At 38.2% G+C, this 24,206-nt stretch overlaps 1 protein-coding gene across 5 annotated transcripts in view; it reads right to left on the bottom strand.

Moving 5' to 3' along the window:
- Window positions 1-1,484: 1,484 nt before the first annotated feature.
- ABCA8 (ATP binding cassette subfamily A member 8) overlaps window positions 1,485-24,206 on the bottom strand; it is a 90,815-nt gene continuing 68,093 nt past the window's right edge. For 4 of the 5 annotated variants that reach the window (XM_050765013.1, XM_050765014.1, XM_050765016.1 and 1 more), the window contains 18 exons: window positions 23,596-23,733; window positions 21,412-21,519; window positions 17,446-17,616; window positions 17,127-17,240; window positions 15,308-15,427; window positions 14,443-14,508; window positions 13,904-13,995; window positions 12,713-12,833; window positions 11,973-12,090; window positions 11,230-11,321; window positions 7,618-7,778; window positions 6,721-6,796; window positions 6,553-6,647; window positions 5,708-5,827; window positions 5,346-5,486; window positions 3,890-3,969; window positions 2,492-2,547; window positions 1,485-2,373 (listed from right to left, as the gene is read on the bottom strand). In XM_050765013.1, the coding sequence (XP_050620970.1) occupies window positions 2,275-2,373; window positions 2,492-2,547; window positions 3,890-3,969; window positions 5,346-5,486; window positions 5,708-5,827; window positions 6,553-6,647; window positions 6,721-6,796; window positions 7,618-7,778; window positions 11,230-11,321; window positions 11,973-12,090; window positions 12,713-12,833; window positions 13,904-13,995; window positions 14,443-14,508; window positions 15,308-15,427; window positions 17,127-17,240; window positions 17,446-17,616; window positions 21,412-21,519; window positions 23,596-23,733 (1,968 nt within the window). In that variant the 3' untranslated portion in view covers window positions 1,485-2,274. Of the gene's footprint in view, window positions 2,374-2,491; window positions 2,548-3,889; window positions 3,970-5,345; window positions 5,487-5,707; window positions 5,828-6,552; window positions 6,648-6,720; window positions 6,797-7,617; window positions 7,779-11,229; window positions 11,322-11,972; window positions 12,091-12,712; window positions 12,834-13,903; window positions 13,996-14,442; window positions 14,509-15,307; window positions 15,428-17,126; window positions 17,241-17,445; window positions 17,617-21,411; window positions 21,520-23,595; window positions 23,734-24,206 lie in introns of those variants that run through there. The other variant, XM_050765015.1, reaches the window with a different exon arrangement.

The following is a 24,206-nucleotide window of genomic DNA, read 5'->3' as shown; positions in this document are numbered from 1 at the left end:
GGAGGGCTTGTTAGATACAGATTGCTGAGTACCATCTCCAGAGTTACTAATTCAGTAATTCTGTGTGAACCTCTGGATTTTGCATTTTTAGCAAGTTCTCACATATGGTGATGATATTGGCACATGAACTTTATTTTGAGAACCAATATTATGAAGACTGTGGAGAATAAAGGTGATCATGGGTTTTTCATGTACGTTCAAGACAGCAATTTGAAGCTATACATGGGGGGCAACACAAAACACAGAGAAATTATTTTTTAGTCCAAGGATCTCCAGAGTCACTCACCTTATTTGAGAGAGACTGTTAGTCAAAATATATTGTTGTTATTTTAAGTATTTAATTATGTGCCTTTTCCAGGAGTGACTCAACAAAGGAATAAACTTCTTTGCTCAAGAAATACATGTCATTATAATATTAATTTCAACATTTTTTCATACTCTGGATGAAGACTCCACTAACATAAAAACCATGTCTTCTTCTTTAGCTTAGTAATACAACTAGAGTAAGCAATCCTAACTATCAATGGTGAATTACCCTATATATTGATGCTCTTCAGTTTTTCTTACTCGGAATGTTATTATTTTTTTCCCCTTATGAACTCACTGTTTTCTTTAAAATCAAGCTTGAATTCCTTTTCACTCATAAGAATCTTCATTAGATAACCTTAGTTCAAAATGGATCTTAATTTTTGTAGACAGCACCTTTGTTGATAGCATGCCATGTAACATTTGATTATATAATATTGTTATATTTTTGCTTTCTACCAAGTATATGTAATTTCACTTCTGATTGAATCGTAAGCACATCAAGAAGCTTCCGGGTTTTCTATGTCCACTGCCTTCTGAATTAAGTTATCAGTAAGTGCTTGAGTCAGCTTGAGGTAGTGGGAAAAACATGGGCTTTGGTATCAGATGTTGTTGAATGCTGGATGGGCTAATGACCAGTTGAGTAATCTTGGTTAAGTTACTTGTCCCTTTGAACACAGATTTGCATATCTAAAAATAAGAAGGGTTTAATTCCTGAAATCCACCCCAACTAGCAGCAATGGAGTACATTAAGGCTTGACAGGGTTGTAGGATGTACTCCAAATGTATATATAAAAAATAAGACTTATATTTCTTGGGATTCCAAATCCCAGCATATTTCTGTATAACACAAAAGTTGAATTAGACAGACAAAGTTAAGCCCAAGCAAATAGAAATATGAGTATTCTTTTCTATGTTAACTGTCTGGTTTTATGGCTGTAAACGTGAAGGAGTGCAGTACCAGGAAGTATGTAGAGTTGGTGTTTCATTGTTATACTTGGTAAACAAGGGTAATAATTAGGCTAATATCCCAAACGTTAGCTTAAATAGTATAGCAGAAAATTCTGTTATGGGTCTTAAAGTCTAGTAATTATGCTTATATTAGAAATTATTTTTAATGAAATTTGTAAGTAGGAGGCCACCGAGTTAAGAAAAAGACACATGAAATAGAAAACATATTTCAAAACTACATATATGAGGTTTATTTCACATTTTATACCTACTCAGTCATGTGACCTGTTGCTACATTTGTGAACTTTCTGAAACCAAGTGACACATATCCACAAAAGATCAGTTACAATATAGACATCTACATTTAAAAGTCCAATGAAAATGGCACACAGTTGGGTTACAGAAATAAAAAATGTACAATATATTTGAAATAGTAGGTTTTTGGTTTTCAGTTTATGCCTACATCATGGTGTTAGCTGTGGAAATGTTATCAACTACATTGATATCCGATACTATGACCCATGACATTTAGTATTTTTAGCAATAAGAAACACACTTAAATCTATTTCAAAAAGTATGACATGTTAAATTCTTAGGAAAAGATCAACTTTACAAAGTATCAAACACCCAGAAGAGTAAACGCATGAATTTCTCAGTCTAGGTTAGAAAAAAAATGTTTTAAGATTTTTATTTAAAAAATTTAAACAAAATTTGTTTAGCATATCTACAAACTTATACCATCATATAAAAGTAAATTTGTTTATTCGGTATTACACAGAAAAATGGAACCAGGGTGGCCTGCAGAGATACAGAGGCTGTGAGAGGAGGTTGGCTTAGTCAAATGCCTCTGTCCACACTGACACGGCACTTACCCATCACCCATACCTCCTTCCACCACACGAAGAACCATTTCTGTACTTATAATATAGTTTCTAAAAATAGAACATTGATGCTATAAAAATAAATGTATTAAAAAAGAACACCACGGGTTTAAACAGGAACACAGAATTTGGGGTTTTAAGGCTCTTCCTTGGGGAGGAGCTTCCACTTCACCGAGGAATCAAAATCCTCCTCAAAATCACCCAGCTCCTGCTCCTTGGAGAGCTCCAGGAAAACCTGAAAGGGAGGGAAGAAATAAAGAGAGGAGAATAATGCCATACTGTCTTTGCAGCTCCAAGTGAATACATTATACACATCTACCATGGATGATATAGAATCACTAAGAGTGACCCACCTGCTCCAGGGTAGACTGTGAGAGGCTGTACTCCTCTAGGTCAAAGCTCTGTTTAACTGCATAGGGATGAACATGTATTAGTTCACATATTTCATATCTAGAGGTCTCATACACCAGCATATAGTGCAAAGGATATACATTTTTAAAATCTTCAATAAATAGGTTAAGGTAATATTCATTCATGTCTTAGTACATCATTCAGTTAAGAATACACCAATGCATTTATTTAGGTTTGGGAAAAAAAGTGCTTGGACTATGCTTGTATGTGGTGCAGTTTTTGTGAACTGTATTTAAAGGAGAAAATGGTACTGAGTAAGCTTTCTTTCTTGCCTATGAGCCAGTGGGTTTTGCACATTCAACACAGAAAGAGGTGGAAGCCAGGCACATTTTGAAAAGGCTTGCATCAGAAGGTTATAGGGAAGGATTTGTGAGCTGTTTTAGAGAGCAGGTATCTTCACGGACCTCTATCCAAAAACCATTGCAGCTTCCCCTGATTGGGTTAGAAACTGTTCTTATTGACCAAAATAGACTGGGAGAGGCAGTTAGGGCTCTAACAGGAGCTCGGCAGATTGGAAATATGCCACCAGAAGTTTCAGGTCAATACTGGGCTTGTTGCCAACCTGGAGAGTGCTGTGAATGACCACATGGCCCAGAAAGTTGGATTGCTCAGATCCATCAGAGCATGAAAAGAAGATGCATTACTGTGACCACAGATGCTCCCAAGGAGAGAATCAGACAATTCCTGATGCTCTAGGAAGTTAGACAATTCCTCTAGAACTAGAAGACCTGAATCTCTTCCTTAGGGCAGGGGATAAGCAAGCAAAGATATATCACTGAGCAGTGACAATGAAAATAGCATAACAAGGGGGTTCTGACTAGCACAGTTCAGAGTAGCAGAGTTAATGAGCTAAAATTGCAAGGAAAACATGAGCCTGTGATGACAGATGCAGGGCAGTTAGTTTTAAAATGTGACAGATGTGAGGAGATTGTTTCAACGACCAGACAGGAGTCAGTTTCTTAATATACAGCCTAAGACAGTAAAATAATATGCTGGTCCATGAAAATTTAATTTTACATATATATGCATAGACATTTCGAAGAAAAATTTTCTTAAATGCATATATAAATGAGTTTTGACTTAGGTTGTATCAATATATGTGAAAAATACATGACAAAACCCCACAAAGCAAGTGAAAACAATCACTCTCATTATCTCCTGGCACAGACACAGAGAATCCCTCTAGCTCCTTGATTTTGGTCTTACTAAAATTCAATTTGAGACTGTAACTTTAAAATTTAGTGCATTTTGTCACATTTCATTTTTGTCATAAAGATGATTATTTTACAATTCAAAATTATCTTCTTTCCAGGGTCTTATTTCAAAGTCATATTTCTTACCCTTCTCTAATTTGAAGAAAGCTTGGGCTAAAGGTCTCACATCTTCCACTGGCAACTTATAAACCATCAGAGAGGAGTACCTGAGAGGAAAGATCAATGGAACAGAATAGAGTGCCATATTGTTTTGATTTGTGTAGCTTTGTATATGGGTTGTTATTTCTATAAATGAGAGTCAGTTTGGTGTAGGAAAAAAGGATAAGGTGAGTCGATATTAATCAAAAGGAAGCAGTTCATAAGGAGAACTGGGGGAAGGGAGTGTAATACTCAGACAGTTTAGTGTTGTTGGCCCCTTGGATGGAAGTGAGTAGGGGCTGTCCAGATGATATTTCAAGATTTGCAAAAGTCACCTTCCACCTTATTTTCTAATTGAATACTTGATCTTCAACTTCAGCCTTCAACGAGGAACTTATACTGCATAGTTTCTTAAAGTTCCTCAAATAGGGTGGAAATCTAGATATATTTCCCACAAGTCAAATATCTCTCCTTCTACTCCATCCTACTCAAATTGCCTACCTAATATAGGATAATGTAATTGAGCCTCTGGTTAGAAGAGCAGGAATTCAACACCAAAAATGTAGGCAACAACAATTTTTAATATTTTGTTTCTCGGATAAATGTTTGTCTTTTCATCATTTGAAAATTAGGAAGATGTACATTTCATTTCATAAGACATCATTACATATGTTTATGGTGCATCATTCTCACCTATTTTGCTTATTCCTTGTGGCTTCATGATGTATTTCTATACAGCCAAGAGCTGGACATTGAATTATAGCATTGCTTTTCCATTTATATTACACTGTAGAAATATATTTTCCCATATTGTTATTATTATGACTTATTTCTCCTTGTTGTTATTTTTCTCACCTAACTCCTAAATTATCTATCATCTGCTATAAATTCTAGGTGTTAAAAATGATCCTAAGGCTACTCTTTAATTTTTTTCTGTCTATGAAAATAAATACATCGGGATGGTGCTGTTACCAGAATTTACATAAAATTGGAAATGTTAATTGATTTGAAATAAAATAATTAGGTTTACTTCTTGGTTCTGCCACTTGTTAACTCCTTATGTGACCTAACCTGTCTCTCAGTTCATTTCCTCTTAATAAAGATAGTAATCAATTTCAATTACAAAGGTCCCTGTAAAGGTCCCTCACAACCCTTTTTTGAAGTCCACTCACTTTTTGCTGGAATAGTTATGTCTACACTGAAAAATCTCTGTAAGTTTTGGATAGGATAACACAATACCAGGACAGTCCCTGGCACATAGTGGGACCATGACACTTGCTATATCAGCTCTTACGTCTGCTGTCTCTTCTCTGGTTTACTTCCTGCAGAATCCAACAAATAATCCCTTTCTTTTAGGTTTTCCTTTTGAATGACTATGAGTCAACATAACTGACAAGTAACAGTGAACATTTGGTACCATTTCCAAAACAACAACCACGTTTACCTTTCCTGCCGAGCAGCCTGGGGGAAAAGCCTCAGGATCTCCGCGTGGAGGGGCTCCACTTGTGCCAGGTTCTTCACCTTCATCTCCAGCAGGTAATCTTTGCCGAATTTGCTTTTCAGGTGTTGGATGGAACCGATACATCTGGAGGTAGGAGGAGGATGAGGTCATATGAGAAAGGAGAAAAAAAAAATTCAGTATAATGTTTGAGAACCTTGATTTGCTGCTAGCATTGTCTCAAGGTCCCTATTGTTAGACCTGGGCACAGTCATTTCAGCTGTTTTCAGTGATCTCTCCCTGCCCACAGACAACATTTTCCAGCAACGCACCTTGGGCTCAAGTGTGGGTCCAGGACAGGCACTCACCTCAACCTCCCGGACACCATGATGGCCACTCGGTCACACACAGCCTCAGCCTCTGCCATGTAGTGGGTGGTCAGGAGGGCGCCCCTTTCCGTGTTTCTAAAGGTGGCCCGGATGGCCTGCCTATAATGTCAAGAGATGATTTGCAATTTAGGAAATCCTCTAATTAATCAGAAAGAGATAGAGAAAAGAATTTTTAACTGGCATGCATGTGAATAATTAGCAAAAAGAGATTAAGCAAAAGAGGGTTGTTGGTAGGGCAGATAGGATGAGGAAGGGCAAGCTAGGTGAGAGCTGTTAAACTGGAATCATGCATTGGAAGAGGGGTGTTTACAGAACACAACATTCATTACAGGGTTGTATTCAAAAAGAAGCGCTAAGCAAGAGAGGTTTGTTTATGAGAAGTCTGTGTGAAGGGGAACAGAATGACATAAAATTTAACAACAGCATCTCACGACCTAGTGAGAAGAAAATAAATGCACAGTAAACGCACACAATGACAATCACCTTTATACCTTAATGAGAACTACTGTTCTCATGCTCAGTACGGAACACTACGTGATTGTGATCCAGAAATGCACCTAAAAGATCAACTGAGCACTTATGAAACTCAAGAGTGAGACCTATGGGCCCTAACAATGGTAATTCTTTCTTCAATAAGAAATGTTTATAAAATATTATCAGGGAAAGATTTTTTTTCAAAGTATTGGTTTTACAAGTGACATTGATAGTTTTTTTTTTTTTTCCTCCACAAAAAAGTTTAAAGGACAATTTTTACAGAAGAAAAATGGTTCACAAACTCCATGCAAGTCATCCACGCTGGCCCTGACCGTGGTAATGTTCCTCACCACATTTGCTGCTGCCCCTCGGGGTCCATCCCGGTTGACGGCTCATCCAGAAGTACCACTGACGGGTTCCCCAGGATGCTCAGGACAAAGCACAGCTGCAATGGGAGGAAGAGCCTATCTGGTTCCCATCTATGGCACTTGCAGAGCAACACCAAGCCCTGCCCGTACCTTTCGTTTTATTCCCTCTGACAAGGTCTTCACAGGAGACTTCAGCTGGTCCTGCAGCTTGAGCGCATCCACTAACCTGAAGGAAACAGGAGAGCTGTACAGTCTTCTTGACAAGGCGGAAGTAGATAAGAGGATAACCCAAGCAAGGGTGGAGGAGCAGAGCTCAAAAATGCAGTTCTGGAAATACATGTGGTGGTGTTGGGGGCAGTATGGGGGAAGGAGGGGTGATATTACTGGCTGACTTGCTCCTCCACAAAAGATAACGTTGCCTTTTGAAGAAATAGGACATGTCATTATATCCAAATAGTTGTTCTATGACAGTCCAAATTTTAGTATTTTCTATACATTTTAACAATGAATAATTACTTTTTAAATTTTAAATTTTATTATTATTATTATTTTTGGGGACAAGGTCTGACTCTATCCCCCAGGCTGGAGTGCAGTGGTGCAATCTTGGCTCACTGCAGCCTCTGCCTCCTGGCTCAAGCCATACTCCCACCTCAGTCTCCCAAGTAGCTGGGACCACAGGTGCACACCACCATGCCCGGCTAATTTTTGTCTTTTTGTTGTTGTTTTTAAGAGATGAGGTTTCACCAAGTTGCCTAGGCTGGTCTGAAACTCATGAGCTCAAGCAATCCACCTGCCTTGGTCTCCCAAAGTGCTGGGATTAGAGGCATGAGCCACTGTGCCCAGCCTTTTTAAATGTTCTTATTTAATATGAGAAAGAAACTTAACACTTTGACATCCAGGAAAGGAGTTTCTAGTTGTAAATCTACCCAGCGTGACCTGGGTCAGCATTCAGAGTCTCCCATCCTGAATTTCCTGTGAGGGTCATCACTCCCAACCTTCCCCTCCACCCTCCCTTGGGTATAGAACAGATGTGGCTCCTCTGTGTACCGTGTGATGGCAACCTTGGCATCCCCTTTCCTCAGCCCTTTCACGGCGGCGTACACCTCCAGGTGCTGCCTCACTGTCAGGTTGGGCCATAGTGCGTTCTCCTGAGGGCAGTACCCCAGGAACTCCAGGGCATCCCCTCCACTGCTCCCTTTCAGTAGCACCTGCAGATGAAAGTTCCCTCTCAGAACCTACATTATGCACTACTTCTTTGATTATATCCATGACATCTTTCTCTTCACAAACCTAGAAAAACTAGAGGAACTCTAGGACCTCATTGGATTTAATAATCTGTAATCATTTTGCATTGGAGAAAGGCTGTCAGAGAGCAAATACATGAAAATAAGTGTGTCCACAGCCAACAATCCAATCTCAGCTGAAAAATCCAATATCCCATAAATGTGGTGCCTGTCCATCCTGGCCAACAGTTGATATCAATTTTTTAAAATCACTGTCAAAATGAAACATATTGATTGAGTTACTATTTAACTTCACTCATGGATCAACATCTTTTGAGTACCTCCTATGTAACGAGTGCTATGTTGCCTGTGGGTACAGTGGAGGGTGGAATAACTAGTGCCTCTGTTATCAGGAGTTTTAATTCTACTGAATGAATCAGGCAATAAACAAGTAGAAAAATCAATACACAGAGTAAAGACAGATCAAAAGTTGTGCTGTTGTGGAAATTCAGGAGGCTGGGGTAGAGAATAACTGGGGAAGTGACAGTAGGTAGGGTAATTAGAAAGAGCCTGTCTGCTGAGGGGCCATTTCAACAAAGAGGAGAAGATGCTAGTCATGGAAAAAAGGCAAAAGGCAAGGAATTTGGGGCAGAGCAAAAAGCAAGACCAAAGCCCTGTGCAGGGATGAAGCTTGATGTGGAAGCTTGACGGGGAGGACAAAGATGAGGCAGGAGGGACAGGGAAGCCAGCTCCTGCAGCTACCCGCAAGACAAGGAGGGTTGTGTCTTTCCAGCCATAGAGCAGCAAGTGGTCACTGAAAGTATTTAATCAGGAGAATGCATGGATTAAGACAAACTCACACTGGCTGATCCAATTAAGCTCATTTTGTGACCCTTAAATGGCTGGCTTTCTAGTTCAGATCAGACTTACCTTTTAAAGGATTTCATTCCAATGTATTAATGAGCAGTTATCTCCTTTCCTCCCATGCTTAATGAGGAATAAAATACCGACTTAGAGCCCAGGTGGTGACTGAGTTGGAGGGTGTCCATGATTGAAGTTAAGGACTAAGTTAGAATTGGCCAAGCCACCAGCAGAGAGGCATCTTCATGAACATCCGCTCTCACAGTGGCTACAGAGGGATTGTGAATGTCCGTTTTCTCTTCTTTCTTTAGTGGGATATTTGTCAATAGCATTCCAAGCTGTCTTTTCCTTTCTTGGCTTGACTACTAGCCCCTTTCCCATGGTACAGTTCCACAGGTATCTGCTTTATATTCTGTTCTGTACTTCCTCTGGACATTCTTTGTAAAAGCGTTCTTAAGGTTTTCTATTCTCTGCCATAGAATTTGGGAGAAAATGTTTTATCTCTACCACATGATGTCTCTCTTAGATAAACCTGAGTTCTTTTTCTGTTTGCCTAGCCACCGTATACAACTAAATTGTAAGTACAATTAAAGTCAATTTCACCTCCTTGTATCTCATTTTTGATATATTTCTTGAAAACACTCACAAGAAACAGTTGCATTTGCACAGAAATGTATGTTCCAATAACTAAGCAGTTTGTGAAGGACAACTGTCTAATACAGGTTTTTTTTTTTTTAAGTTTTACTAAAGAGTAAATATTACATACTGGAAAGACAATGCTCACTAAAAGTGCAAATCCATGTGACTGATGGCAGTATAAATAGGATTTTATGAATTCTGGCATTAATTTCATCTCTGATGCTGGACATTCTCTTAATGCCTTTAATAATTACCCCTTGAAGGTGGCCGCAGCCTGTCTGCAGCCGCTGCGGTGAAGATGCCATCTGCAGCAAGGGAGATGTCTTAATGCCTTTAATAATTACTCTTTGATGGCAGTGGCAGCCTGTCTGGAGCAGCCACAGTGAAGATGCTGGCTGTAGCAGGGGAGGTGTGACTGGGGCTGTGTACTCCGGGGGGCTGGTGGGCGCCAGAAACAGGTGGGAGCCTTGCCCTTTACTGAATTGGGGCATCCTTTACTGAATTTCAGGGGCTGGTGCATGCTCCAATTTTGGAGCAAAGTTGTGGCTGAGCCCAGGTGCTGTTGCAACCCTGCTGGGTGTGTACACACCCAGGGTGGTACCAATATGCCAACCTCTTGCTGCCTCAGCCCCCTCTGGACTTTAGGCCCTGACAAGTGTGAGAGGGAGGCCAGGAGGGTGCTGAGGGCAGCTTGGCACAGACCTGCAGGTGCCCCTCAGCACAAACAGCCTGGGTGCTATAGATGGCATGTTGATGGCAGGAGGCACACAGGCTCCTGGGTAGAAAGGGGTGGTTCTCTGGTGAAACCCCACCTTCAAGCTAAGGAAGGCCTGAAGTCTGGGGGCCAGGCTGCCAGTTCTAGGTGGAGTCTGTGGCCCAGAGTGAGAACTTATGGTGCTTTTTCCAGGCCTGCCCAAGGCTACTCATGGACCAGTTGGCACACACTTCCTCATTTCTGAGCCCATAAAAATCCCAGACTTAGTCAGATTCACACAGACATAGGGACTACCAGCTGCAGAAAGCTGCTACCCACTTTGGGTCTCCTCTCTAGTAAGAGCTGGACACTCATCAATATGACCTGCCTGCAAATAGGAGACCCACTTTGGGTCTCCTGAGAGCTATTCTGTCACTCAGTGAAGCTCCTCACCTCCAGTTGTCCACATACTTCATTCTTCCTGGACATGGGACAAGAACTCAGGACCTGACAAATGGTGGGACTGAAAGAGCTGTAACACAAACAGGGCTGAAACACGCCCCCTGCTTGCCATGTTGTGGGCAACGAGGAGAGAAGAGTTGCATCCCTTCAGGGATCCCAGGCTTAGGGGCTCCCCGAGCCAGGGCTGTGACACCTTCTTTAGGACTCTGTGGTTCCTGGCACTTCCAAGCTTCTGGGTGCCACCACATTTTTCGGTGCCTGCAGTGGAAGCTGCTTGCAGTATGCCTGGTCCAGCCACAGCCTTACACGGAGCTGGTGCCTGTGCCTGTGCCTGTGCCTGGAGCTGCCTGCCCTGCCACAACCAGCATGCCTGGCTGTGTGCAGCAACCAGACCCCATGCTTGCTCACACACCCATCACCACTCTGTGCCTGGCTCACTGTTGGCAGGCTTGGGATCTAGGCTGGTGGCATGAACAGAGTGCAGCCTGCTGAGCTGAGTGGGCAGAAAGAATGCAGTGGGTCTGAGCCAAACTTGGGCAAAGGCACCACCAGCCACAGAGGTTTTGACTGGAAAAGCGACACCCTAAGGATTCTGTGACACCCTTTCAGTGCTTAACTTTTATGTGCATTTATGTGATAATTCATGAATTTATTCTCCTGTGTATTCATTAATCACTTCAGTTATCTAATGATTAAGTGACATTTGTTGTTTTTAAGGTCATCAAATCTTATAAATCTATTTCACCATTAAATAACATATTTTCCACATAATTCACCTACCTGTCCAGCAGTTGGTTTTGTGTCTCCAGTTATCACCTTAATGGATGTGCTTTTACCAGCTCCATTGTGTCCTAATAATCCTAAAACTTCACCTGAAAAAAAGGTTATACTTAATGTTAATCTATTTTAATGGTAACATTAAGAGTAAAACATGGTTGAAGTCTCACTATGTGACAAGCATTTGCTATTAGTTGTCATTTAGTTGTCACAACCACCCTGAGAAGTTATTGTAGCGCCTTCTTATGCCATTGGGGCAGAAGCTCTCAATGATGGGGTTGCCTGTGCAAAGTCACACTGATGGGAAGTGGCAAAACCACTCTTGGAAGACAGGTGTGTCATATTCTGTCTCCTGTGATCCTAACTTTGGTGCAATATTGGCACAAACTGAGGTCATCTAACACTTGCTGGCCAAGCCTTCAGAGTGTGCTAGCACATCTTGTCCATTAACTTGTGAAAAACAATGAACATTAGGAAATCAATTGTGTTCATTTAATAGAAATGTTATGACTTCAAAAGTTCATCTTATTAGAGAACTTATGGTTTCACTGTAGATGTGACTAGGCTCCTCTTCATGAGGTGAGTTAATTTAAGTTAGAAAGGAAACATGTAAAGGAGGCTATTATTGTCACTGTCCTCTGGGTCTGCATGTGAACCAAGAGGTGGTATCCAGAATAATGCTCATTAGGAATCAGGAAGCTCTAAGGAGGGCTCTGAGCCAGCCGTGGAAGATCCCCATGGCCAACCTTTTCTAACACAGAAGGAGACATTTCTTGTGGCTATCTTATTCTTCCTCTTGGAAAAACAGCCTTTCCGCTTCCCCACATACTCCTTGCGTAGACAGCTGGCAATGATGACTGGCTTCTGTAAATGACAAGAAGTTATGTCAGACCTTAATTCTCTCCATTAGCTTTGAAACAAAATTCCATCTTCTCATTAGTTGGACCCTTTGTTGCCCCAGTCATGCATCAAAGAAGACCTTCTATTTGGTGACATGCTTCTTGGCCATGTCCCTAGCCTAACACTTGGTTTTGGAGAGGAGAGATTGTCATTTTCCTCTCCTACAAAGGCAGTTTTTTCAGGAGCACATTATTTTATACAGCTTGCCTGTCCTTTCAGAACAAACAGGAGCAATGAGACGTAGAGAAGCACTGATTATCCTCAAACAACAAAACAAATGCTGTGGGCTGGACCTGACCCTGAATTTGTACTGTGCACTTTCTCCAACAAGCAATGATGTTTGTTGCTTAGTTCAGTTTCTGAAATTCTTTCTTGGCTTTAATAATTTCTATTGCACTCTATTTTTAATTTATTCTAAGAAGAACAAAAGAGTTAATGTGACTTTTAGTCTGCTCATTTAATTGTAAAAATGATGACTACCTACTAAAATAGTGATCCTCATTTGTAAGGAATAGAGAAACTCAAAATCATTAGAGAATTAGACTGGTAGACTGACTAGTAAAAAAACCTTTGTGTAATGTTTTACCTCATCAAAATTAGTAGAATTCAAGGCATTTGCTGTTCTCACTCTTTCCATCTGAACATCTTCATCTTCTCCTTCTGGTTCTTCTGGATTTTGACACACATCACTGCTTCTTGGAGAAATTCTAGAATCAAAACCATCCATTAATAATTGATTTCTGGCTTTCATTTTTGTGTCAAAAGTTGCATTCTTTAAAGCTTATGTTTGAGCAGTACGAGCAATTAACAAACCATTACAATCTCCCTTCACAACTCCCATCCCCTTACAACCTCCTTGCTTATCTTATCTAGAAATATGTCTTTTCAGTATCAGTTTTAGCTTGAAACCTATTAGCTGACAAAGAATTTTTATATCATAACTCAATGGAGTAATTTTTCTGGGAACCATAGCTTTGACACCAACATGTTGACATCATTATGTTTTCATGAGGAAAATGGGCCCGAATATTTGTAATCAGGAGTTTCTAGCAAAATACAAGTTAGATGCTTGATCCCTCATTTCTTTGGAATATGTGGCATATTGACCTTTCCTCTCCATTCTACGTCTGATCATAGCCAGGATATACTTATTCTAGTCTCTCTTCCCTTGAGTGCCTCCTTCATACTGATCTCAGAAGATTAAAGGTCTGCTCTCATCTTGGCAGTCTCCCATCCAACTTTCTGTAATAGCGAAAGATGAAACTGATGTGGTACGGGAGATACAGAGGGAGTAAGATGCTTATGGTTGCTCTTATTTGTATGGTGCCAAAAATAGTCTCAGCTTTTAAGTCCCATTAATAACCAAACCGGTCTGTCATCCACCGGCTGGGATGCTCACTACCAGGAAAAGAACACAGCTATTGCTGTCCTTGGCCAGTGGATCATTCTGTTCCTTCCTCCTGGATGGACAGCATTTCTCCCACTGGCATTATACTGTTTGTTAGGTGGGACCGGCCACATTTAACTTTCCCCAGTGCTCCACTGTGGACAGTGGCAGACAGAGCCTTAATACTCCATGCTTCAGGTCTGTTTCTTCCATTAGATCATAACCTTCTTGGGTTTAGGTATCTGGATCTGCATTATTTGTATGCGTCCATGGTTCCTACTCCAGCCTATCCTAGCACACGGCACCTCTTTGTTAATGAATTGATTTATGCATGAAAAATATTTTACGATATTGATCAACAAAATAAAAATCTGATTTGTTTTTTCCAACCTAAAGAAAGGATCCTTTCTCATTGATTTCTTTCCAAACTTCCATTCCAGACATCGAAGAATAAAAAGAAAAATGATAAAATGAAGGAAAGGCTAGGAATAAAGAGAGACACATGATTAGAAACATAAAAAGATAATTGTTCAATATCAGAGATGTGCTATAAATAACTGAACTTCTACAAAAATGCATTCAGTGAAATAATTACAAATTTCTAATAACCTATCTAGCAAATTGTGAAACTATCAAGTTCATTTTCAATCTTTTTTATAGAAACATAGGAAACAACTATACTTATGTGATATCATTACTTTCTCATCTTCTCTAACAGTTGTACAGTGTCCTTAAAATTTGGGAGGCACATTAGCTAGCCAGTTGATCTTTGTAAAAATAATTCTTCCAGATTTTACAAGCATTATATCTCCTTGGGCTATAGATATCTATATCTTTACCTTAATAAAAATGTTTCACAGTGTGTACAGGAATGAAAATTATTAAAATTAGTAAAAAGCGATAATTTTAAAAGAAGAGTGTGTTCTTACAATTAGGAATACCAGAAATGGCTGTACATCCATTCGTTCTTCAGAAAAGAGAGAAGAAAAGAGAAGCTGCAAAAGAAAAGACAATTGCTAAACTGGGAGATTTTTGTTTCCTGAAATTTGTCCACATATATGTGAATTGGCCCTAAACAGCCCTGCTAACATTTGACCATGAATATCACGTTAAGTGCCCTTTCTAAAGTGTAAAGCAAGGGGCTATCTTCTTTCCTCCCAAGGTCTATGAACTTTCGTTTGAAGCAATAGGATTTATCAATTACTAATCACATGGCAAGAGAATCCTGGAGATCCGTGCTAACCTCCCCAAACAGTGAGAGACAGTGTTCATTCTTCTCACACAGAACTTCACACACCTTCCTGTGCCTATTGTTTCTCTTTGTGAGGCCCCCTTCTCTACCTTTCCCCTTCCCATAGATACCTCTTCACTCATGTACTGTAACTTCCTTTTGCAGAACTATAGGTATCAGTCAGCCAGAAAAAAGGACTTTGCTTATATTGGGTGCTTCCTTAGAACTCTGAAATCCCAAAGATTATGGACATTTCATTTACTTCCTTCTAAAGCCGAGCATATCAAGGAGGAAATAAGTCCCCACATGAGTGTAAGGACTACTCTATTTCCCACCACCGCTTAAACCCTTCCTCCCCATATATTAAGCAGGACCAGATTTTCCATTACCAGTCAGCTGGAACATATTGTCTTATCTGGGAGAAGATCAATTGTATTCCATGAGGTAGAAATGTTTGAACCCCATGCACTTTAAACATGTTGTTGTAGACCTTCAACACTGGGCAAAGTTTCACAGTTGGTCATCAGTTTCAGGGGACTGGGACAGACTGTGTCATTACTTACATGAGAAGATAAGAACAAACAGCCAATCATTGTGGCAGGTGGTATTAAAAAAGTGAAGATAAATGGAATATCACTTTCAAAGACATTGAACGCAAATCCAGCCACAGAGAATACAGTGATCTAAAAAAAAGCAAATATGAAGGTTAATCACCCTGAATTTCAATGTAAGTTCCAAAGTGAGAGGCTCATCTTGAAGATATTAGTAATTTCAACTTCAATCTTGCTAACCAAGCTGAAATCAGTATATCTCCATTAACAGTTTATTTTAGTGACTTAGCCAAATTCCTTTGGCCTAGAATTTCACAAATGAGATATCACTTGATAAATATAGGATGTGATATGTAGAATTTCTTTCTGGTTTTTTTTTGTGTGTGTGTGATGGAGTCTTGCTCTGTTGCCCAGGTAGAAGTGCAGTAGTGTGATCATGGCTCACTGCAGCTTCAAACTCCTGGGCTCAAGTGATCTTCCTCCCTCAGACTCCCAGAGAGCTGGTACTACAGCTGCATGCCAACACACCCAGCTAATATTTTTGTATTTTTAGTAGGGATGGGGTTTCACCATGTTGCTCAGGCTGGTCTGGAACTCTTGGGCTCAAGTGATCCACTGACCTAGGCCTTCCAAAGTGCTAGGGTTACAGGTATAAGACACACCCAGCACCCATACATATGATATTTTAATTAAAGTAGATAAACTTTAAAAAATAAAAGTAGATGAGTAACAATCTAAGAAAAAAATTGAAATTGATATCTAACAGGAATAAAACAACAAAAATAAAAGGTAAGACTTTTGGTAACTATACCAATGGGGAAATAAAAGTATTTAACAACATGGAATGGCTTAAGCAGAAGTACTAAAATAGAAAATTTAGGGATAACAGGAAGTGATAGGTACACTCGAAGCCCTGATATTTTACCTTCTAATACACTGTAATGACTACTTAAAAGTTTTTGTACTTTTAATTTCTCTGCGTGCAAACCATCACCTTTATGGCTATCAAAGTATTCTTCCTGCAAGTTTATCTCTAATCCTATTTGTGTTCTGCACTATGAGCTTTTAAATTCTTCAGCACATCATTTAAGGGCAGCCAAGATTTTATTTTTTGCCATAACCAGGACCATGGCCATTGTGCATCTTGTTTTTAGTCTATATTTAGGCGAGATTATTACCAGTTCCTAGGATCAGCATGGGCTTTTCCTCTGCTGGGTTTCTGTTCATTATTTCTATTTGTGCCTCATACTTCTCTCAGCTGAAATTTTACTCTTTTTCAGATTTCACCTTTTAAACAAAATCTCTACTTTCATTTTCATAAATGAATCTCTGTTTTTCATGGACCTCTTTATTATTCAGTTGTATAATAGACTCTTAAGATGGAAAATAACTCATGACTGTTTTAATAAGTGGTTGCTTACTCATCTGTTTATCTTTTGGGAGCTCTTTCAGGATTGAAACTGTCCGTTTAATCTCTTTCCTCCCATTATCAGTCTTAACTTGGACACACTGCAGAAGTCAACAATTATTTATTGAATTAATAATTTACTTTTTGGCATCCAGAAATCATAGGAAATTAGAATAGATACTCTTAAATTATACACATTTTCCTCCTAATTTAGACAAAAGAAGGGAGGCTTTATGGAATTAATTCTCATTAGGGAGTTTGGTGAAGCAATTTCTAGTTTTAACCATGCCAGTAACTGATTTTGTACTCTTGTGTTTATTATAGACAATAATATCATCATCCTACAGAGGGCAAAATTTAAAGGATTAGCTCAGAATTGTATATTAAATATATACAGTATACATCCACAATAAACATACTTACAACATAGAAACAAAATGACCAAATGCCACTATTTTTTCTCCCCTTGTGAAAGATGAAGGAGATCACGTATGTCATGAAGATAAGGGAAAAGGAATAACCGACAGCACATGGGATCTAAAATCAACAGGAATGTGAAGCTTAGTTAAATACAAATGCAATCAAGGAAAACATTTGGGATTCAAAACATTGTCATAGCCCAGGATTTTATAATTCTTTAATTTATGACCATATAAATATTGATAGAAATATTTCAAATTTTCAAATTAAATCACACAATGATTTTGTGAATATTGTCACTTACTTGAATATTGTCACTTACTTGAATAATATGAATTATTGTAAGTAGCATGTCTTCGAGGTTTGAAATGTAGCTCATTAAATATATAAAAACGAAGACCAAGAAGTACAGGGAAACATCCACCAGCGCCTGCCCAAACCAGTAAGCAGAAGGGGAGAGTCCCGAAATCCGTAGCTGGGACCGAGCTCTGTTCTAATTAGCAGACAGCAAAGATACAGAGTTTGTGGCTTAAGAAAATGTGGATTATGCAAGGAACTATTCAAGCAAAATCTTTATTTGTAACAATTCTAGATTATGTCTACAAATGTAATCTGGACTAAGGGATGTGGATAGTTACAAACATAAATAACCAGTCTGCTGCTTTAATGAACTACACTGATGTTCATCACACACCTGGTAGAAATATGTAAAAGAAGACCTTAGAATAATCAAAGCATTGAACACTGCAGCAAACAAAATAGTGATTTAATGCCTTACAGGGGGATAGGGGTGAATGGGATGGACAGCTTATTCCCTTAAACAACTACATTCTCATCACAGTGATTTCTCTCTCTCTTTTCTCTCCTTCACACACACACACACACGCACACACACACACATAATTGCTTTATCCTTTAATTGGAATAAAAGAAATTGGGTTGTTCTGCCATAGTCCACATTCAAATATTTATCACTCATTCAAATATTTATGTGTATCTACATAAATATAAATACATTTATAAATGTAAATGTATTTTACATTATTTGTCATTCTCTAAATAAACATACTAAATTACATATTTTAAAACTACTTATGAAGTGATGTGGTTTTCAGTATAATCAATAGGTTTATACATGAAACTATTCTAACAGTTGTGAATTTTTTTCTTTTAAAAAATACTTAAATTCATTTGTTGATGGGCTTTGATGAGCTAAATGATGCTCCTGCCTGAGACATAATTTGACCTAAAGATTCATATCAGAGCCTGCCTACATCAGACACAGGTCTATGCCGGTAGTTGAACTGGTAAAGAATTGATGATTGACTCAACACATGAGTGGAGGCAAGAGAAGAATTAAGGATGATTTTGGGATCTTTAGGAAATGACTGAGCATGTGGTGCTGCTATTTATGGAGAAAGTAGTGAGGTGGGGGAATACATTCAAGTAGCTCTACATTCCGTTCTGTTTTGGAAGCATGAAACTTGAGACATCTGTGTTGCCTACAGTGGAAATGCTGAGAACAGAGTTTGTATCAACATTGGAGGTCAAATTAGATACAATTAGAGATCTGGGGTAGAGTCAGATCTGGGAGTGACCAGCTGGTAGAGGGGATTCGAAGCCATAGAGCTAGATGGGTTTGCCTAGGACAGAATGGCATCTAACATGAGAAGACAGCCAAGGGCCAATATCTGAGGATTTCCGAAATTAAGAGATTACATATAGGAATGAGAATCTCCAAAGAAGACAAACAATGGACAGTCTTAGGATAAACATGGTGAAACTACGGCATCACAGAAGCCAAAGAAAGAGTTCATGTTTCCTATGGAGGAAGTTTTAAAGTTTGGATTAACACCAGAATGACTTATAGTTACATCGTACTAGTAAATAGAATTTCTTGAGATTCCTGCATATTCCACATGAAAAGGGAACATTACGTAAATCTTATGCTCTTTTTGTGGGCACTAGAGAGACAGAGAAAACGAAACAGATGAAGATGACACAGTGAAGATGCTTACACAAGTTTTCATAGATTTTTTTCATGAAGTCACAAAAATGGGAGTTGGCCTGGGTTGATTAATCATATAAATTCACCGCCTATGATTGGCACTCAAAATCTGGCTCCACTGCAGAACTACTGAATCAGAATCATCTTTTAAACAAGATGCTCAGGTAATTTGTGAACGCATTATAGATTCATTTGGATTAATGAGTGTCTGTAAATAAACATTTGTAAGTTGTCAGTTCAATATTGAAATTTTCTCTTATCTTTTCAAGTTCTCGCATTTCCAAAAATATCATTTCCATTTATTTCAACAATCTCTTTTTAATTTTGGGGGTATAATTCTCAAACAAGAAAAAGTACCCATATTAAGTATATAGTTGAATGAGGTCTGATGAATGCATATGTTTCTGTACCACCATCATAGGCAAGGTATAGAACAACCCCTGAAGTTTCCCATGATCCTTTGCAGTCAATAGCCTTTACCACTGGTTACAGGTGACCCCCCACACCCCGAGCCTGCCTTCTGTCACTACAGATTAATTTTACCTTTCTAAGAATTTTATATAAAGTAAATCATCCTAATTAAAAGTACCTAATTATTTGTGGTTATCGTTCCCTCAGTGTAATGGTTCTGAGACTCACCTGTGTTGGTGCATTTATTAGTTGTTCCTTCTGTTATAGTGCTGAATAGTATTCCATTGTATGGCTATATCAGAATTTGTTTGTCAGTTCACTGCTTGGGGGACACTTGGGTCTTTTCGAGTTGTTGGCTGTTATGACTAATGCTGTTCAGAACGTTAATGCTCAAGTGTTTATGTGGAAAGATGTTTTCTCTTCTTTTGAGTAAATACTTAGGAGAAGAATTGCTAGGTCATAAGAATAAGTATATTTTTAACTTTATAAGAAACAGCCAAATTATTTTGCAAAGTGATTGTACAATTTGCAGTCCCACCCACAGTGCATGAGAGGTCCGGTTTCTCCACATCTTCATAAACTCTTGACATTGTTGGTCATTCTAACACTATTAGTTTTATTGAGTGTGTAGAGCTATCTCATTGAGGCTATTTTCCTGATTACTCGTGACATTAACCATCTTTTCATGGGAATATTTTCCATCTGTACATCTTCTTTGGTAAAGTATATACACAAATACTTTGTCCATTTAAAAAATCAGGCTATCCTCTATTACAGAGGAATGAGAGTTCTTTACATATTCTTGATACAAATCTTTGTCACATATATAAGTATTGTGAATATTTTTCTCCCAGGCCGTGGTTTGCCTTTTATTTTATTTTATTTTTAAATTAATTAATTAATTTATTTTTTGAGATGGAGTCTCGGTCTGTTGCCCAGGCTGGAGTGCAGTGGCACAATCTCAGCTCACTGCAACCTCCGCATCCCAGGTTCAAGCGATTCTCCTGCCTCGGCCTCCTGAGTAGCTGGGATCACAGGCATGCACCACCACACCTGGCTAATTTTTGTATTTTTAGTAGAGACGGGTTTTCGCCATGTCGGCCAGGTTGATGTCAAACTCCTGACCTCAGGTGATCTGCCCACCTCGGCTTCCCAAAGTGCTGAGATTACAGGCGTGAGCTACCAAGCTCAGCTGCCTTTTATTATTTATTGGTGTTTTACAAAGAGCAGAAGCTTTTAACTTTGATGAAGTTCAAGTTATTTTTTTTAAAATGCTGCTTCTTCCCTATCTGAAAAATATTGCCTATCACAAGATCTGTGATTCATTTCAAATTAATTTTGTGCATGGTGTCACGGATGTGAAGAACATTTTTTTTTCTTTTATTCAGAATGATATCAAATTGTTCCACCACAGTTTGCTGAAAAGTCTAATCTTACCCCCATTTAAGTTATTTGGTAATTTTATTGAAAATCAATTGATATATGTGTGGGCTTATTTCTGAAATGTCTATTTCATTTAAAATATCTACATAATTATTCTTAATTAATACAACACATTCTTAATTACTACAAGGTTGTAGTGAGCCTTGAAATCAGAAACATATTTTCCAGCTTTGCTTTTTTTTTCAAAGTTGGTTTGTCTATTCTAGTTTGTTGGCATATCCAGATAAAGTTCAGAATAATTCTCTATTACCTATTTATCTGTATATTTCAACTTATAAAACTTTCTTTTATTTTTATACCTTAGAATTTATGTCTGAATTGGCTGCTCAGTTAAGCATGTATAAATATTCTTATGAAAAATCCTGTAAAATTACCTTCTGCTTCTGACTATGCCAAATAATGGAAGTTGCAATTACTCATTATTACCTTATAATCATCGATGCTGCTCATGGCAATGTAAGGTGGGCAACTCGATGTTAAAACCAGCCAGAACATGATATATGCCAGGAATGTGATTGGATTGTCCTGTCCATTCTGAAAAATTCAAAGAATACAATGAACTGAATGAAGAAATTTAAAGTTCATTTTCTGGAATACAGTTTTAAAATTTTAGATTAAGTTTACATAATTCTGCCTTAGGTCCCTTTTGAGATTCCCAGACTCTTTCATTATCCTTCCAGTTTTGACACTTAACTTTTGGCTTTATACTCAAATTTACAGATAAGTGACTGAAGAAAATGAATGCACTGATAACATCTGGAAAACAGTAAGAGCAAGATTTTTCTCTTTTCTTGCCTTATGATTCTAAAATGCATTTTGGTGCTAAATAATAAATTATAATTCACAGTTGACACATTCAATTTCTTAGCTGATCTTTATCTCAAATGTGGCAGCTTGACTCAAAAAATATCTGACATTTTATGGCTACAGTGATAATAAGCTAGTTTTTTAGGTATGAGACCTGATAAATATTGGTTAAAGATGCAAAAGTAGAGATGAAAAACTAGAAGGGAGAGCAAAAACACCAAGAAAACCTTTGCCCTAGTTCCATCTGTTGTTGCTCCTGTTTGTAACAATCTTTAAGGATAAAAGACCACAAACTCCCTTGAAAGCCAGTCCCATGTTATTTTCATGATTCACATAGTTGCTTCTTTGATTAAACACATCACTGAAGAAAGTTCTAATCAGAGTCTGGTGGTCTTCAGCTTGGTCACCAGAAAGACACTTGCTAACCATAGATGATAAGATTACAGCTTGTTGTCTGGTTGCTTCCAGAACGTCCTGAGTACTGGGTAGGTTTAATACTTAGTGGCTTAACTACTAAGTATATATACACAAATGGTATATATACAAATATACACATACTTTGTCCATTTAAAAAATTAGGTTATCCTCTATTACAGAGGAATGAGAGTTCTTTACATATTCTTGATACAAATCTTGTCACATATGTAAGTATTGTGAATATTTTTCTCCCAGCCTGTGATTTGCCTTTTATTTTATTTTTAAATTAGTTAATTAATTTATTTTTTGAGATGGAGTCTCGGTCTGTTGCCCAGGCTGGAGTGCAGTGGCACAATCTCAGCTCACTGAAACCTCCGCATCCCAGGTTCAAGCGATTCTTGAACTCTGGGCAGGATAGAAGCAAGTTCTGAAACTCTGCGAAACTCTGACTTTGGGGGCAATGAGCAGGTAAAGCAGAATAGAGAATAAAATGAGTTGCTGGGGATATTGGTTAAAGTGACTATATCAGGCACATAAATACAAAGTCAGCTGAGCTGGTTGGTATCTAATTAACTCTAGTTGAACAGACAGAAGTCTGAGGCAATTTGCCCAATTATTGTATACTGCTCTCAGAAACCAGAAAATTGAAAGATGTTAAAAATACATGATCTTTGTGTTCAAAGAACTCTCTGAAAGGGAGAAATGTATGTATACAATAACTAAAAATGAATCATTACGAACTGTGATAGTTATTCTGGTTCTAAACTTAAAGGGCTGTATACATTTCGATTACTTGAACCTTTTTAAAAAAATAGATTCCCTCCTCTCACCATGCCCATGAGGAAAAGTGGTTTGATTGGTTTGAAGTAGGCCAGGGGAATTAATATTTTTGACAGGAATCTGCAGTAATTCTAATGTAGACAGTCTGCAACTCTAGCCTGAACTTTGTCATGAATTTCTTTTGTAAAATTTCTAAAAATAATAATGAAGCTCCTTCCTTCCTTTATTCTTTCCTTCATTCTTTCCTTCTTTCCTTCCTTCCTTCCTTCCTTCCTTCCTTCCTTCCTTCCTTCATTTATTCTTTCCTTTCTTTCTCCTTTGTTTCATTTATTCACTATTCTTGTGCTGGTCACAGTGCTGTATGATTTCATTTTTATTGCTTCATATTCTCTTTGAAAAATGTTTTGTTCGTTTTATTTTACTTTAAACAAATTGAAGCTCTGAAAAGGCATTGATTTTCCAAAGTCACAGAACTAGAATGAGTCCAAATGTTAATTTATTATGCAGTGGTTTACTCAATAAAAACAAGATTCCAGCCCTTAAAAGGGTGATCTGGGAGATTCCTGTTAGAGGAAAGTCAGGAATTGTACGATTATATATACTTACCTCCAAAAATGTACTTCTTTCAGTTTGGATATGTACTGATGGTTTAACCATTCCAAGTAGCCCATTACTAACAATGTCCATAAGAACTGGGAAGCAATTCAATCTTTTGGCATTGCATGCTACTGAAAAGCTGTAATTCTAAAATATAACAAGTAAGGATGTAAGTTCTCAAATATCTTCATTTTGTTCTCTAAAAAAGTCAAAATTTGACATTTAAGAGGTTATACTTTTCTTGTGGTGTCAAATAATCAAAGTAAAAAGCCAAACACTGTGTAAGTAAAATCAAACACTGTATAAGTAAATCAAAACACGTATATAGTAAAACTAAATCATGTAACTGATATTTAGGACACCAGATGTCTTGCTTGAGGTTAGCATCATATGTTCAGTGTTTATTGTTTAAGAACAAAACAGAAGTTTTGGAAAACATGTATTATAAAATCTTTGAGGGGAAACAAGAAATTTTTGAACTTACACATGGTCTTGATAGTAGGTATTCTAGAGTAGGTATTTTGCTAATAGTTTGTGCCAGTAGACAATGATGGATATATGAATTATTTATGCCAGTGAATACAATTCACTAAGTAATAAATGAAAACAGTATTTGCTTT

Source organism: Macaca thibetana, chromosome 16, assembly GCF_024542745.1.
Source record: "Macaca thibetana thibetana isolate TM-01 chromosome 16, ASM2454274v1, whole genome shotgun sequence".
Taxonomy (NCBI): domain Eukaryota; kingdom Metazoa; phylum Chordata; class Mammalia; order Primates; family Cercopithecidae; genus Macaca; species Macaca thibetana.
This window is presented reverse-complemented; position numbering and strand designations above follow the sequence as displayed.